This window comes from Agrilus planipennis, unplaced genomic scaffold (genome assembly GCF_000699045.2).
Source record: "Agrilus planipennis isolate EAB-ADULT unplaced genomic scaffold, Apla_2.0 scaffold132, whole genome shotgun sequence".
In the NCBI taxonomy this organism is placed as follows: domain Eukaryota; kingdom Metazoa; phylum Arthropoda; class Insecta; order Coleoptera; family Buprestidae; genus Agrilus; species Agrilus planipennis.
The window spans coordinates 402,895-420,456 of record NW_020442448.1 but is presented as its reverse complement, the minus strand read 5'-3'; the positions used below and the strand labels follow the sequence as shown (position 1 = coordinate 420,456).

Sequence of the window (17,562 nt, the reverse complement as noted above, 5' to 3'; positions counted from 1 at the left end):
CACATACACTCACACACAAACACACACACACACACACACACACACACACACCACACACACATACCACACACACATGCCACACACACACACCACACAAACACACACACAAAACGCATTAAACTATATGGAAAAATTGTGGACTACTTAAATTGTTGCAAGTGTGTGTGCTAATGTATTTGTAGAAAAAATGTAAGTGGATACTAATTTTATTTTCTATTATTATTTAATAAGTAAACTTGACTTAATATTTGCGTACTTCTATAATTGCTCAATTGCTTATTCACAAACATAACAATTCGATTTAGATCTGAAGTTTGAAATCGTTTGGAAAATTGTGCGTAGTGTACTTAAAAGGCGTTATTACTAATTGCTGCCTCCGTAGTTATGAAGTTTATGATTGTAATATATTATTTATAGACAGCTTTTCGGAAAACGTATTTATTTAAAATCGGCCGAGTTACACGCTTTATGTTTATCGTAAACTGCGAAATCCTACACAGCTGGCTGATTAGTAATGTGCTTGGAATTTCATCAAATCTGTCAGTCATTGCGAAGTATATCTTGCGTTCTCTTCAACCATAACGATCTTTTAAAGGTTGTTTTGTTTATAAATCAGAATTTTCAAAATAGATCTGACTGATGCCTGTCCAATATATCTTATTAGTTGAAATGGAAAGAAAAAGTATTTTCCTAATTTCGAGTATTGAATAAAATAAGTACAGGGCGCTTTACAAGTCTAGTGTGAAAAAAAAACCTCTTTCGTTAACAAAAATTTTTAGGCTCTAAAGCATTTTTAAGTTAAAAGAGATGCAAATGTAAACTCTAAAACCATGCATGAAGAAACTGTAGTAGATGCTTCTGTTATTACCATTTGTTCATGCAACTGTAATGAAAACTATATTTAATCGTGTAAAAAGAGTGTTAATATGTATTTTATAAAAATTTCACAGCAAACGGGCCTGTCAAAAAAAGTTGCACTAGTTTAAAATGCGATAAAATCCAAACAAATATGAAATTTAAGGGAGTGCGATTACGAAATGCTTACGATCTAACGCAGGAAGTGGGGGCTGAAGAGTCATATAAAGGCAGCCATTAGTTTCATAGATCGTATCGGAGCGGATCGGACGCTGTAGGTAAACGCCTTTAGTGCTAAAACACTCGTTGTATAAAATTAACTGTAATTTGTACTTCTTTAAAATTTATATTCGAATAAGTACGTTTAATTGATTGTTTATTACGTATAACTGCAATTTTCGTTTTTCTTAAAAATATTGGCAATTAATTTGAAATTCGTTTAGATCCTTCTTAGGTCAATGCAATTACCCATTCATCGATTATTATTGTTCCTTAGAATTACCTAAAACACAGTTGATTACGAATATAAAAGTTAAGTCCCTAATTGTGGCTTGAAACGACAGGAAACGCATCAATTTAGAATAAATAACGATTGCACGTTTAACGATTTCCTTGATCTCCATCTGTTTCTGTTACAAAACGCCCATCAGTTGTTATGATGATTTTATCAATTATTTTCGTCCGCCAAATCGGATAATTGACCGTATCCACTGCGGATAAAGGATTAGGTCATAGTGAACATGGCGCAGTGCTTCCCACTTCTCACCGACATTACTATTTCTATCTATTAATAGACTTCATTATTTCATCCGTTTTTATTTTATTGCATTTCTTTGCGGGCTCAGAATGAAAAATATTTGCTCCGTATTTCGGTGAAAATTACGCACAGATTTTTGCTCTTCAAATTGCTACGCTTTGTTCGAAAACATACCAGTTCGTTTTAGATTTCAGCACCCAAAATACGAACCTTGCAATATCTGCAATATTAAGTCAATAACAAATGAAGACAGTGATAACAATAATTGATAATTTAATAAAGAACTGTGCCATAACAATTGGTCAATTAAAAATTAAGTGCGACAACTGTGGATAATTATTTTGTTGAGTTAATTTCATAAAAGGAAATAAAAAGTGGATAAAGAAACTCTATTTCAAAAACGCATCAGAAATCATTCCATTGGATAATTAGGGATTTGGGATGGAAATTGACCTTCCAAGAACGTACAACGCTTTTGGATACGAAAATAGCGTTTTGTATGCCAATAATTTGCCGGTTAAAACTGAATTTTGTGCATTTTTTGTAATATAAGTACATATAATGATACTATACTTTTTTATCTTCAGAATAAAACACGCTTATCAAGGTGCATGTAAAAACGATGTGTGTTGCTTTTTTTTTTATTTTAATTCTTAAATTGTTTTATTAAATACACAGGTAAGTGGTAAGTAGTTATGAGTAAATGTTTTTGTAAGTTTACTTGGTGTTATTATCTGCAATGTTATCAATAGGTACCACAGCTTATCATATTAATTTGCGGTTTTTACACTTTTCATTTTTTTTGTCTTGCATATATTTTCCATTTGAACTCTAATTATATTGGATTAGTTCGTCGATCAAATACTTATAAAACTACAGCTTTTGTTCATTTTTCTGTGAGAAGGTAGGTAAGGTGGAAATTTTCTATGCAAAGGTTTTTCTTGTAGGTATACATCTACTTGCTATGATGGGGTTCTAAAGTGGTTTTTCATTCGGTAATTTGTTTAAATATAGTTTCCCAAACAAAATAATTGAAAATAAAACGTAATAACATATGCTACTAGTTGAAAATATTAAAAAATAAAACGCTAATACTTGAAAATACTTCAAAACAATATCCTAATAAATATTATAAAATACCGGCGGTTCTATCTATGGATTTGCAAATGCAATTTCAAAAGTAAAGAGAAGAGTGTGTTCTTAATTTCCATTGTTTCCAACCAATGGTGCAATGTAAAGATTGATATTTTTCCCCAATTTTTTGTTGCTTCTTTGTATCTAGTTATATTTCTCTTTACCAACTTTCAGGTGAGAAATTAAGAAGTTAACAGAATAATATGTCTTCAGAACCATCTAAATACAATTTATTTGTACGGCGCTAATTATTTATGTAAAAAAATTGGGGTCAAATTTCATTTCAGAAATAATAAATCTACAAATATTGTCTATTTTAACGCGAAGCCATAAAATATCATTTCGTCTGAGACATCAGAAACATGGCTTTTAGATATTTATTTGTGTGAAAGGTGTTTCTTTCATAACGAATAAAGCATTTTGTGTTAAAGCTGGTTCGAGTACTAACCGCCCTCCATACGACATGAATGCTTCTGACACTTTTCTGCTTGGATTAACTTCTGAACCGAATGACACCCGTTAATCCGTGACATCGTCCTGCCTTCTGCTACAATATTCGTAATTGTGTCTCGTAGAATATAAAGCTTTTTTATTGTATTCCAGTCTTTTTTTCGGCAGCTCAAAATTCCTACGACGATTACGTCCCTTCATGCTTATAAGTATGTCAATATTCAAACGTATGTATCTACTTTTATTTTGAAAGATTGTACAAAACAGTAAAATAATTGTATTCTTTTCGTTGAGTTTTAAACTCTATCAATTGATATTTTGGGAACTGGGACAAACCAGTTTTATACTAGGAAATACTAGTTAATCCTATCGATCGCTTTGAATAGAGTGAATATAAGCAATAACTACAGTAGAACCTTGATAACTTAAACCTCTATAAACTCATAAGATTTTTTGTTTCCTTCCCCTCGGAGTCCAAAACCTCTATTACTTAAAATAAAAACCCTCTATAACTAAAACGAATAATTTGGGCATCGCACCTCAGTAAGCAGTGAAAAGTGGTTTGAATCGGGAGAAAGTCTTCTATGTAAAAGACAAAGAAAAAAAAAACATTAGTGTTAGTGGACCTATACTAAAGGAAAAAGCTGAAAAGTTTGCTAAGTCACTGGAAATCCATAATCATAAAGCTTAAACTTAAACCCTTAGTAGAACAAATAGAAAAGCTCAAACCCCAACGCCAAAACACGACACTGTAGTTGTCTGAAGCACCTTTCGGTAACAAGGTTACCTTCTTCAGAAACTGAAGGACTCAGTTCACTTAGGCTATCTTCTTCAGGGACTGAAGGACTCAGTTCACTTGTGTTTTGGCATTGGGGTTTGAGTTATTTTATTTGTTATATAACAACCGCCAAAGTTTTTCCAATTTTCATATTTAAACCCTTAGTAAGTAAAAACCTCAATAACTCAAATTATTTTACGTTTCCCTCGGTCTTTATCTTATCGAGGTTCTACAGTATTAAGTTTGCATGGTGCATGGTGCACATACGTTTCAGCCTCTTTGTGTATTGAAATATGAGACAGTGCAAAATACAGATGTGAATAATAATTTGTTCTCACGTGATAACTTTACTATGGTTAGTTTTGATGCAAACCAAAAGTTTTCGGTGAGTAAATTACCGCTAAAACAAATGCAGTTGCATGCAGGACAATGCTCGTTTCTATGAGCAGTTCCAAGAACACAAATATTTACATGTGTGTCCACAATAACAACGTGTATAATAATTATATAGGTAGTCGAATGGTGTTCGTACACACTATACATTCAACTAATGACAACGAGCAAGGTGCCTAGCTTTAAACCAGAATCATACGTTTCATTATAACGATCAGCGATCGGAACGCGTAAGTATACCTACCATGCAAGCTCGACAAACTTTGATGTTATCTGTGCCCGCGGTGCCGACTACTTTGTGCTATTTGAAAGAATAAATAAAATATATGCAGCAACACGAACTGAAATGCATGTTTCTACGATTCTCTTTCATATTCCATTAGTTATTAGTGGTTTCTCTTATCTGATGGGTTCCTTTTTGCAGTGGAACATGCTCAGTGATTGTTGTAACTTATGAAAAACATCAAAGCGATATTCCGAGAGGAAGAGGAAGAAGAAAGTAAGTAGTAGTAAGGAGCAATCACAAAATAGTAATATTCTATATATTTCTAGAAAACTATCATGCTTTAAAAACTACTCTAGAAAGAGTAGGTAAGTTTGTAACGTAATTTTGTGAAGTTGAAATAGTTCATGATAGTAATGAGAAGAATTGGTCTTGATTTTGCAGTCTTGATCGTGGCCTTGTAAAAATGCAAGACCAACACTGTCTTTACACCAGCAAGATCAAGATCAACATCAAATTAGAATTATTAAGAAAAACGTAAACATAGGATTAAATGACTAAGAATTAACACACAAGACCAAGAATAAGACCATATCAATAAGACGAAGACCAAGACCGAATAAGCAAGACCAATACCAATACCAAGAGCTGGGACAGTCTTGGCCTTGATCCTCCTTTGCTCATCACTAGTTCATGCTAGGATTCTCTGGATTCAGTTGACTATTAGAACATCTTATAAATAAGAGAATTAAACCAATTGTAGATATAAATAAATAAGTTACGCAAGGATATGCTATTCGCAAAAAGACAACCCTATACGCTGTTAGCACCGAACTTCACCCCCTTTTCGCATTTATGTTCTTGAACAAACAGAATAGCTCAAAACCCCAACGCCAAAACACGACACTGTAGTTGTCTGAAGTGAACTCTTCACTTTAGTCCCTGAAGAAGGTAACTTTGTTACCGAAAAGTGCTTCGGACAACTACGGTGTCGTGTTTTGGCGTTGGGGTTTTGAGCTATTCTGTTTGTTCTGCAACAACCGCCAAAGTTTTTCCAATCTTCATATTTATGTTCTTCTTAATATTTTACTGACAATAATAATACGCCCCAATAGTATACTTATCTAAATCAATAATAAAATGAATGTCATTGATTTAAAAGTCAAAATTTCCTTGACTGTTTTTAATTTGCAAAAAACCAGATCAGTTGCTATGAATAATTTATCACAAATATACTGAAAACCGAGCCCTATTTACTAATTATTATTATTATCATTATATCAACATTTCACTTATATATATTCACTTATATACGTATGCATATTTTGAGAGTGCATCTAATCTTCCTGATTCTCCATGTCTGATGTCTCAGAGTTTTCTTCCGTAGGCAAAATTTCTTCATCATTTTCTTCTTCTTTGTCTGATGCTGTCTTTGTAGTCTCGTGGCCAAAATCGTCATAAATATCTCGTTCCATATAAGATCTCTTCTCAGTCATCTCTTCACACGGTTTGAAGGTGTGGTAGTACCTATCCTTGAGCTCAGTGTCTCCTGAGTCAGGACACAGTTTAGCCCAGTTTGCTGATGTAGCTGGCAGTTGCGTGATACGAATGTTTTCTACAAACAAGGAACTTTGACAAACAAGTTCAGGACAAACTTTGATACCTGTTTTCACCCATTTCATCTGGACTTCTTTAAATGAAGTAATTTGTGGAGGATCTCCGTAAATCAGCAACTCTTTCTTTTCTCCTTTAGAAAATGTCTGAGATTTTCTATGTAAATACGACGAACCATTTACCACATCTATGCTATTTCCTTTGAAGAGGACTTCAATATATCCCGATAGATGTTCACTAGCGCGCGTGAAATTGCTGAGTCTCATCACGAGTTTATACGGAATGACACAATATGGCCTTATACCATTGGTAAGCAAATAAAGACCTTTGTCCTGTTGTTGCGCATTACTTTCGTAACTATCTAAGCTAAAAACACCGGTACTTTCACAAGAACATGCACCCTCAGTGAATGTATTGAAATCCTCGCAACTAAATCCTATGAATTTACAGTTTGTGACTTCTATACTCTCAATGTAATATTTAAATGAACGTTTGTGACTGCAACCAGGTAGGATTTGACCTTGTTTTAAATTATTTCGTTCAACCGCTACAAGGTTCAAATTTGAACTTGAGTCATTGCAACCAGGCTGTCTATGGGGCCCATTTACAAAAAAATCTCTGTGTCCCAGATGATCACAAGTTCCTTGACTGTCTGTACTGTAATAGTCCGTATGAATCACCTCGATGTACGTCGCATCGGAAGGATCCAGTCTGACGAAGTTAGGCATTCCTTCGAAATAAGGACCGGACGGATCAAGACCGGTAATTTTTTTGATTTGTTTTGCACTTTCGCCTACATATCCTGCGATGTGGGCGCCTACACCGTGGCCTATAATGTGGATTTTTTCTCCGCCCATTCCGAACTTAGATTTGATACAATTTAAAAGAGCAATAATTTCTAGAGCTACAACTCTAGCATTAGCAACGGCTTGTTCATACGGTGGCTCTGCACCACTCTGCCAATCTACTGCTATTACATTTCTTTTGTGATCACTAAGAATCGATGCTGAAATGTGTTTGATCCAACCGGTATAACCGTTGCTGGTGAAGTCATGAATTAAGATGATGATGTCGGATTTTCCATCAAATCTCGATTTTTCCAGAGATTGTCCTTTGGACGAGATGATCTCAAAATCTAAATGATGCCTGTCTTTTTGAACGCCATTAGGAAGTGTGTACAATACAAATTCCGTCCTTATTACAAATCGACTGAGGGGTTCTACGTTAATTGGTCGATAGTCGTCGTGGTACCATTGCTGGGTCACCTCTATGCAACCGAGATCGCCGTAACATGTTTCGAATGAAGTGGGTTCATTCCTTTTCGGAAAAAGCTGCAAAATTTTGTTATTTATGTTCGGAATAGAACAAACAATTTTCATTAGAGCGAGAAATAAATAAAAAGCTATTATCATTTAGTCATTAACCTCATTAGATGACATCTGTCACTTAATGGAGACTTTTCAAAATATGTCTTACGTAGCAGCATCCTTTTGTGATTAGTGTTGACACTACAAAAAATCAAAATAGGAGTTGACGATTCTTTTTCATAATATACACCACACAATTGAATTTGACACACATGGATTGAAGTTTTATGCCACTTCTACTTATTTTAGTGTTTATTGAACAAGTACAAGTAAATTGGTTATCAAATTTAGCCGCTTCTGATCTCTAAAGTTGAATTAAGTTTATTTAAATATGCAAATCTTGCAGCTCTCTGTTTGCCTTGAAATTTGCGAAATTATATATAAGATTTTATCATTCAATATTCATGAAGACAACGTTCTTATGCTAAAATAATCTGTTTGAATGCTTCATAATTGTACTTTTTACTTTTAATAAGTCATAAATTTACGAAAAAGTGACCGGTACCGACATTTCCGTCAACTCTTGGCAAAGAAATGTTCTTATTTAAAATAATTATTGTTACATTCCACCTGCCTCAGTTAACAATAATGTAGCCGCTTTTAAACTTCTAATTGACAGAATCTGTTGAAACATTTTTGCATGTCCGCGTGGGGCAAGAGGCAAACGTGATGTTGTCGTGCAAAGCAATATGCAAAATTCTTTTTCTGTGTTACTTTAAAATTTCAGCGACGAAAACGAACAGGTGATGCACTAACACCTGGTGGAATATTTGATGCACATTTTGATGATTATTAAATTCTTCAAGATTTGTCTTGTCTGAAATGGCTTCATTTCACCTGTATAAGAACCTATATAAAATGTGAGTATTTTTGTCTTGTGGGACGAATTAACGATTTTAAGGAGAGGAAATGCCAATTAATTAAGTTTTGCACAAAATAATTCGAAGTGGTCTGTATTCTGTCGAAACTGCCAGACGCGGATCGCGATTTCGATCTTTTTGGATCTCATCAGCGCGTCGCAGGCAGCTACGACAGAACACAGACCAACCTTTACCTGCTGTCTTAACAGCGCGTTTTAGAAAATACCACAAATGGCGTGGTGAGCGCCATCTGTAGTACGATGCTACATTTTAGGATTACGTATGCTCCAACAAGGTCCATTTAAATATATTGATATCTACTTGCTGAAACGAATCCTGGCGTAATTTATAATATTATTCATTGCATTTGCTATTACTTGTGTAAGATTGTAGTTTCTACAAAAACATAAAATACTTTTGAAATTTAATGTTTCCAAGTATTATAGATATATAGATACGTAAAGAATACCTGTATAATATAATTTTACTAAACAATATCTACCAATAGTTTCATTCTAAACTAAATGGATGGATTTTCAGAGAAATCTTTAGAAGGTTAAAATAATAAAACTCAAATAAATGAAAAAAAATGTTAAAGATTTCTAACTTGCGGATAATAAAACCATTTTTACATCAAGTCTGTTATTTGATGGACAGGAAATGTATTATAAATCGATGTTTTAATGCTAATTGAACTACAGCCAACTTCTAGCTTTTTAGTATTAGTATGTTACTATTATGATAGTCATAATTACAGGCGGCATTTTCTTTCAATTAATATAATTGCGCGTTTTCTAGGCAATTTACCAAAGGAAACTGCTTAAAATTAATAATTGCACACGAAAGCAACGTCGAGTGTGTGTTATAACAAGCAAAAATGACTGTTTCACAAACCCAACTAATTGTCAATTTATTTCTAAAATGTTACCCGACAGCTTGACTGCATTTCAAGGATGCAGGTCCTTAGACCTCCCGTACAGGAGTCGGACATTGTAATTACGTAGTTTTTATTCGTTATACAGATAAAGACGTTCGGTTAATGATCTTATCTTATCTCTTTGCAGATCGTCGTGCGAAATTTAAAAAAAATTCGAAATTGCTACATCCGTTGTTCAACTTTAGACTTTACATTTAATACTTTAAATCTTCTACTACATGGAGTAGAGTTTTAGTCTCGATGTTTTTAGGAGGGATGATCCTGAAATGTGCATTAAGTTCCTCGTTTTTAGATTGTGAAATTTACGAATTCAAAATTAGTAATATTTTTATTGATATACCACTTTAAGGTAAATTTGTTAAGTGGGAGAATCACAGGTGGGAATCTTCTTGATAGAAGTTGAATATTTAACTTGATTTTAACAGTTGCAATTAACTGAAGCATCACTAGTTCTGTATGGGAACTTACAACAGCTAACTATGTGAATACATGAATATTTTCATCTACCACTTTGGGTACTACCCGTAGGTACAATTGCACAGTTGGTTCGTCCTGGTCATACATAACAGACCTTGGCTGACTATAGATCCTGCCTATATCAAAAACTCAAAAATTAATACATTTTAAAATAATAATAAGATAACTGCAATTTGCAGGTTTAATTGAATAATTAAAGACAGTTCTTCTGGACACTGGGATCACCGAATTGAGAACCAACAGGACTTGCCATTATCACTTCTATTGGTTGTACCCAAAATTGAGAGTGATGTTGTCTTTAGTGTTTTAGCTGGACCATAATTCCTTAAAACTGTCAGTTGTGTAAGTCGATTATTTTCGGTATATAAGAAGTCAAGTACTTTAGAATGGATGGAGTAGTAAAGATATAAACGAAAGGATAGCGCAAGGTCGAATTGCCTTTAAGAAAAATAAGTTAAAGGTGTGTGTCTGGAGCAGGGCTTTGTAGGTACGTAGACGGTGAGCGCGGTGGAAAAGAAAGGGTTAGAAACTTTCTTTGGTGTTACAAGGAAATTATGAGGATAGAGGTTAGAAACGAGCAGGTACCAGAAAGAGTAGGATAACAGAGGGCGCTATGGAAGTTAATAAGAAATAACCGAGATAGACTGGCAGGTCACCTTTTCAGGCAAGAAGGGTTAGTTAGAGACATATTAGAAGCCCAAACATGAGTTAAGAGGCGATTAGTTTACTGTTCACATATAGTTAAGGATATGAGCTGTTCTAGTTTAAGGAAATGAGAAATGTGGAGGTGCGTGTCCAACCAGCCTTAACATTAATGACCCTGTGATGATGATGATGATAATAATGAAAAATAAGCGAATATACCTTACGATCAGGTTAGATAACGTTGGGTGTTTCTATGAATAGCCAAATGGATGATGAGCCATTACGCACTGAAACGTTGAATAAATATTTGTGCAAATGAAAGGTAAATGTTATTCACAAAAAAAGTTGTTCCATATGTTAGAACATGTTACCTAGCTTTGAATACTAACTTAACAAGTAGGTACCTAAATATTCAGGTAATGTAATCTTTTGCAAAATGTCATAGGATTGACAACGAATGGAGTATTGTTTTCTTTTCAATTAACAATCTGTTTCTACTTATCGCTGTATGAATAGCTTCCCCTTTTCAACATCTGTCACCAGTAATACAACATTTTTTCGAATTTTAGGTAAATATTGTATATACAATTTTGCGCATTTTTCTGGGGGCCAGTACCTAATCTAGTTACAAATTTACAACTGAGACCATCATATGCCATGTTTTAGTGCAACATATGTTATACAAATTTTTCAAATGTTTCTTATTTTTTATGATTTTGTAACTGTAAACTTTTGTGTCAATTTATGTTTGGCCTATAGCAGATATTTGTAATCGTTTTCTTCATCATTCAAATTAAATCTGATTGTAACTATACCACAATATAGTAGTCCTACCACTGATGATGCTCTCTTCATAATAAATATTTTATCATAATTGATTAAATAAGTATTACGCATCTTAAGAATACCTAAGAAACTTGCTTAACTATACGACCTCCACAAAGATTAATAAAGAGGCAAAATTGGTTTATTTTGTTTATTTGTATGCAAGGGTTAATCTTTAGAATTAGTGAATCGATTCCAAAAAATCTTTTATTAATCGAGAAACTGTACTACCCTTGAGTAATAAAGGCTATATTTTAATTTTATTGATGAGAAAGTACAACATAAAAATATTCCGCGTACAAACTGAAATCCTGAATAAGCTCGAACTAGCAGCTAGGCAGGATCTCAAAATTTTCCAAGGTAGGCTCAGCCTAGTATACTATTGGTCCTTTGTTCAACTATCCTCTGTCCCAGTCTGTCATGCATGGGAACCTTGTCATGACTATTAAAGAAGGAAAGAATATATTAAAGTTGTTTCAAATAATTTATAAGAAGTGCCAAACTAAGCTCAACGTGATAGGCACGTTACCATAATCGAATAAAATAATTCGAAGTGATTACGTAATCCTAAAATGTAGCATCATACTACAGATGGCGTTTACCGCGCCATTTGTAGTATTTTCTATAACGCGCTGTTAAGACAGCAGGTAAAAGTTGGTCTGTGTTCTGTCGGACCTGCCTGCGACGCGCTGATGAGATCCAAAAAGATCGAAATCGCGATCCGCATCTGGCAGTTTCGACAGAATACAGCACTTAGAATTATTTTATTTGTACCAAAACTGTATTTTATTGTCGACCGTCTCTACAGAAATAACATCAGAAGTTTCCATATGCTATACGATCTTCTTTTTGGGTTTTTACCTAAAAGAACGCCACTGATTGAGGGAAAACTACAACGCTTGAACATGCAGTTTCAGAAGGAATAGAGGCAGCAGCAAAATGTAAGCGTTCAAGCCGTTTGTGCTTGGGGCGACGCATTAATGAGAGGTCTTTGAAGGAGCGTGGCACTGGCTGGGTCTTCACTTGTTCGGTACAGAAGATGTTCTTATTGTAGCTACTACATTGTGTAGGAACAGCGGCGATGTTCAGCGTAGTTTTTGTAACTTTGCGGTACAAGGCGCGCATTTAATTTCGCCCCGAGCGATACTGTTTGTTTATCAATACTCGAAATACATCCGGGGGTCGTTAGCGCGCCAACACATCGGCGTCGCATTCGGCCGACGTCTCCACCGACGTCGGTACTGGCTTCGTCCAAGCCGCCGGGCTTGTTCTCGTTGTTATTTCTATAGAGTGGTTTGCAACGTGGTGTTTTGCATTTTGCAAGCAGCAGACGAGAACGTTGCTACGAATTGTTCGACACGAAATTCATTGTAAAAGGGCAAATGTGAAGAATTCTGGTGAAATACGTCACGTATTGTATTTTAGAATTTGCTACGATTGCTACGGCAGAAATTGGTAAATAAATCAGGCAACACCAGAACTTTTTTCCTAAAACTTCATAAATTAAACAGAGAGAAAAGAATTATGAGTAATTATGACCGATATGGAGGTTGAATATATGGGTATTGTTGGCGTCTCTTTTGTTTATGTGCAAACATTGATGGCATTCTCAATGCGTTTCTGATCATGATCGTAGGTTGAAAGAATCGCGAAACGTTTATACGTAAACAAAGGGTAAGGCAACAATATTCAAAAAATTTCGTTTAACGTTAGAAGTAGATTTGCAGATGATATAGCAGCAGTAGCATCTAGCAAGTTGGAATTAGATATAGCATTCAATAAAATGGAAGCGCTATTGGCAAAACAGTATTGTATGAAAATCAATAAAAGTAAAACCAAAATACTGGTATGTATAAGGGAAGAAAAAGAAAGGAAAGAGCGAATATAGCGGTAGGAGATGAAAGATTAGAAGAAGTGACTGATTTCAGGTTTCTAGGAAGTCAGAAAGATAAGTCAGGATGGAAGGAGTAGGAGGGATATAAAGCAGAAGATAGCACAGGGTCGAGTCGCCTTTAATAAAAAGAAATCACTTCCATGCACGTGAACGATTAATTTAGAAATTCGAAAAAGATTGTTGAAGCCGTATGTTTTCAGCTCGGCGCTGTATGGATGCGAAACATGGACAGTGGGCGCGGTGGAAAAGAAGAGGTTAGAAGCGTTCGAAATATGGTGTTACAGCCGAATGAGGATACTGTAGATAGACAGCGTTAGAAATGAAAAGGTATTAGAAAGAATAGGAGAGCATAGGACTCTATGGAAGTCAATAAAAAATAGGCGAGATAGGACACCTTCTCAAGCATGAAGATCTAGTCAAAGTCATATTAGAGGCAGATACAGGAGTAGAGGTAGACCTAGATTAGATTACTGTTCGCAGATAGTTAAGGATGTGGGATATTCTGGTTTTAGGGAAATGCGAAGATTAGCTCAGGATAGGAAGGAATAGAGGTGCGTGTCCAACCAGTCTTAGGACTGACGACCTTATGATGATGATGTTAAAAGTGTAGATGGTCGGATACTCGGTTTGGATTCGTTACCCGGTGGATCTTGCACAAAGCAACTATCTGTTTTTGACATATTAAACGCTAATACTAATTAATACTCAGGTTTTTATGAGCTTCTTTCATAGGCGATAAACTGATATGTATAATTTTGCACATCCGATACAGCTGCAGCAATCTTCTCATGGTAACGTAACCCCCAATTACAGTCAGCATGTTACAATCTTTACACATGAAGGGGTAATTATATCCATTACAAGCACGTGTTGGTCTGTATTGCAACTTAGCGCATGTATTGAATTGAAGTGTGAACCCCCTTCGTTCCAAAAATGGAACAATTACCATCTTCGTTATAGCATTCGTGTGCTGTGGAAGTAGCATTCAACTTTAATATGAATTGTCAATTATTACAAAGAATTAACGAATAGTTTCAAATAAAAATGAATGAAAGCACTTATATACGGTTTTAATCTATTATTATAATTTATTTAAGACTGAACTAGCATTCGAAGTCACGTCGTTTCGAACTAATTGATCATTTTCAAGAGTGTTCAATTTCAAATGTTCCTATTGTGTATGTATATATACTGAAGCAGAATGAGTGAATATAGTAATTTTAAAGAAAAAATATGGTTTCGTATTGTAATAATGCATTACTTACATTCATGATCACTTCGGGAGTTAAAAACAATCATTTTTTGAAAACCCCATTTTCATATTTTTGTTGATCCCAGTCCTTTGTCTTTAATGTTCGTTTTACTGGTTTTATTTAAAAATGCAGAAAGAAATGCACGGATATTTGCCTATTATAATGATTGTTTATTAGGTCTGGACTGAGCAAAATTATCTGTAAGACGTTTTTTGTTGGCAAGATAAGAGCTCGGTCAGACCGAATGTAGATGTAACTATGTAAGTGTGTGTTATTACTATTAGTCGACCTTTCTTGTTCCTTACAAGACGTAGTTTCCTTTTAATAACTCGTAGAAATAGGCAAATATCCGCATCAACAGAGGCAGTACAGTTATACGTGTTTCGGTAAAAACATTAGACATTGATGTTGGATATAAACTTTTCGTGTAATAACAACTAAAGTAGTTGGTGATACTAGTGATGCTTTCATTGTGGTCGGCAATTTGTGATTTACATGCGTTTAAGTTAACATAAAGTTTACTTGGATTAACGGTCTGTCCAGGACAAATAGTAAGTTTGACTGTAATGATTATAATATTGTAATATTTTGTACCAAATACCATGGTATATTCAGAAAAAAGCATGTTCCATGTAAATGCTTACGTAAAATGTTATTTCTCACTAGACTATGCTTGAGAAAACCGATGATTTAAAGAAAATAAATACTTCAATAAAAGCTTATTTTAGGAATAATATTACTGAATGCCTCTCAAATAAGAGGATAATAAGGAAAAAGTTATAAACAAATATGATTTTTGTTGCTTTTCATTTAAATCAATGAAACACATATCATATTCCTGTGCGTACCTAGCGTTCTCTTCATTATATATATTAGAAAAGTTGTTCATAACAGATGTGTAGGTATTTTTGAACAACTATTAAGGCCTATTTCACATTTATTATGAAATTTTTGTGTTCTAATAAGTCTACCAAGAGCTAAATATTCTTTAAATCTATCATAAATTGTTCTACAGCTCTGACCTGTACACTGTTTGTCGCAAGTACGTGTTACATTTGATACAGTAAATTCCAGAATTTTTCGGTCTTATTTTCAAATGATGTCTAGTATTATTGACTTAAATCCACTGTATTGGGAGATTTTTTTAATGCTCTTGCATGAGAATGAGAACCCATGAGAATCTAGACTTTCTTTTTTATGTTGGATTGATAACAGATACAGTAATTTGAATGAAAGATTTTGATACACATCTCAGATGCCGTAGATTTATTGTACTTTTTGATTTCTGGATGCTTTTCTGAAATTCAACTGCCTAAAAATGAAATTCCACTGTTTGTATCGATATTATGAAGTCACTTAATCATATTAATAAAGATTAGAGAATATTTCATAAAAAAGTTTTAGTGGTTTATTCAATCTTTAGTTGCAAAGGAAAATTATTGGGCTGTGAACTTAACTTGTAGCTTCTTAATTACCATTGAGTCCGTAACAATTGACTGATTAATTGATTTCGACTAAATAATATCTGCGCGAAAGTGTGTAAATGCACCGTATAGTGATTTTGCTGGGTACGCGGCATTAGTTCATGTCTTCGTCTTGGCTAGCTTTCCATTAAATACCACCTTCACTAACGTCCAAAACCACATTAAGTCGAGTTCAAATATCGTTTAAACACTAAACCAATGAAATTTTAATTGTAGGGCGATTTTCAACGAGAAGGTTGAGTGGAAACCATTGAAATGAAACACAAGAAGTATTTTTTATCGAAATAACAAATAATTTAGTACAGTAATAAATCAACTTAGAACAAATGAACCATTCTAATACAATCTTAATTATCAATTTTCATTAGGTAGGTTCTTGTTATACATAATTTTATTAAATTATTATTGCTAGTGTTTGTTTTTTCCTTTTTCCGGCGTCATTATCCGGTACCCGACCGGATTTAAAAAGAATTGCCGAATCCACCGGTACCAGATCCAAACCGAGGTAGGTACTCGTCCATCTCTAGCTAAAATTTTATAACTATATTCTATTTTTTTCACATGATCGTGATTGAAACGGTACAAATTGAAATTAATCACTGCCAAATTTTAAGTGCCGTTCGCCGATCCACCCCATCGTTTCAAAAGCTATAACTTTATGGCATTTTTTATAGCTTAAAAGAGAGTCAACGTTGTGGCATCAACACGGAGCACGGAAGCGTTGAATTGAAGAAGTAAATTGGGGGCGCGCGAAATGAAATCGCCACGCGGCAGTAAGTAAGCATTTGGATGACGTAGGCGTAGTTCTGCGTCGCCGTCGCGATGCCCCTCGGAGGCTGACGGCACTATTCATTACTGTCACGTGTCGTTGGACACTGCCATTGTTTGTTTGTCATGGCTTTGCACCATTTCAGGACGTTGTATATTGCACCTTTAATCCGAGTCGCACATAATCCGTCGACGATATACTTTACTTTTTATGTTTGTTTAACTGGGGTGGCCGTTGGAACATTGTTATTCCAACATTCAACAATCAAATGAGCAATGAATACGATCAGTCGCCGTTGGAATATAACTTTCGTCAGAGACTTTTAATCATGAACAACTTTGGGTCAACAATAACACTAATGGCTTCATCAGGTTGTCGGGCCTGATTCTGATCAATACTCAGATTAGAAAAATCATCATTATCATCATAAGGTCGTCAGTCCTAAGACTGGTTGTACATGAACTCCACTCTCTCCTATCTTGAACTAATTTTCGCATTTCCCTAAAACTAGAACAACCAACATCCTTAACTATTTGCGAACACTAATCTAATTTAGGTCTACCTCTACCCCTCCTAACATCCGTTTCTGTCTGTAATGTCTCTGACTAGACCTTCATGCCTGAGAAGGTGTCCTATCAACCTATCTCGCCTATTTCTTATTGACTTCCATAGAGTCCTCTGTTCTCCTATTCTTTCTAATATCTCTTCATTTCTAACCTTCTCTAGCAACATTAAATTTTTAGCCAGAAGCGATTTCCTGAAAGCTAGATCCGCTGTCAAACTTTTTGAAACTTCGGATTATTGTAGTTTTCGACATGTAGGTCAAAAGTTTCAATAGACGCTAAGT

General features: G+C 34.7%; 1 protein-coding gene and 1 long non-coding RNA gene across 3 annotated transcripts; one reads left to right on the top strand and one right to left on the bottom strand.

Moving 5' to 3' along the window:
• Positions 1 to 4,729: 4,729 nt before the first annotated feature.
• Positions 4,730 to 5,221, top strand: LOC108737348. Its single transcript, XR_001937847.1, has 3 exons — positions 4,730 to 4,866; positions 4,920 to 4,958; positions 5,035 to 5,221. It is a non-coding gene; the product is annotated as an uncharacterized LOC108737348 (long non-coding RNA).
• A 587-nt stretch (positions 5,222 to 5,808) lies between these two features.
• On the bottom strand, positions 5,809 to 7,633 carry LOC108737347 (pancreatic triacylglycerol lipase-like). 2 transcript variants are annotated; one of them, XM_018470163.1, is made up of 2 exons: positions 6,264 to 7,633; positions 5,999 to 6,205 (listed from the first exon to the last, which is right to left on the bottom strand). In XM_018470163.1, exons 1-2 carry the CDS (start codon positions 7,614 to 7,616, stop codon positions 6,083 to 6,085), a joined length of 1,476 nt encoding a protein of 491 aa, XP_018325665.1. In that variant the 5' UTR covers positions 7,617 to 7,633; the 3' UTR covers positions 5,999 to 6,082. The 2 variants fall into 2 exon arrangements, with proteins under 2 accessions (XP_018325664.1, XP_018325665.1); XM_018470162.1 differs by having other exon boundaries at positions 5,809 to 7,633.
• Positions 7,634 to 17,562: the final 9,929 nt, after the last annotated feature.

Excerpts from the sequence above, each read along its gene's own strand:
- LOC108737347 (XM_018470162.1), bottom strand. The coding sequence starts at position 7,616 with ATGATAATAGCTTTTTATTTATTTCTCGCTCTAATGAAAATTGTTTGT.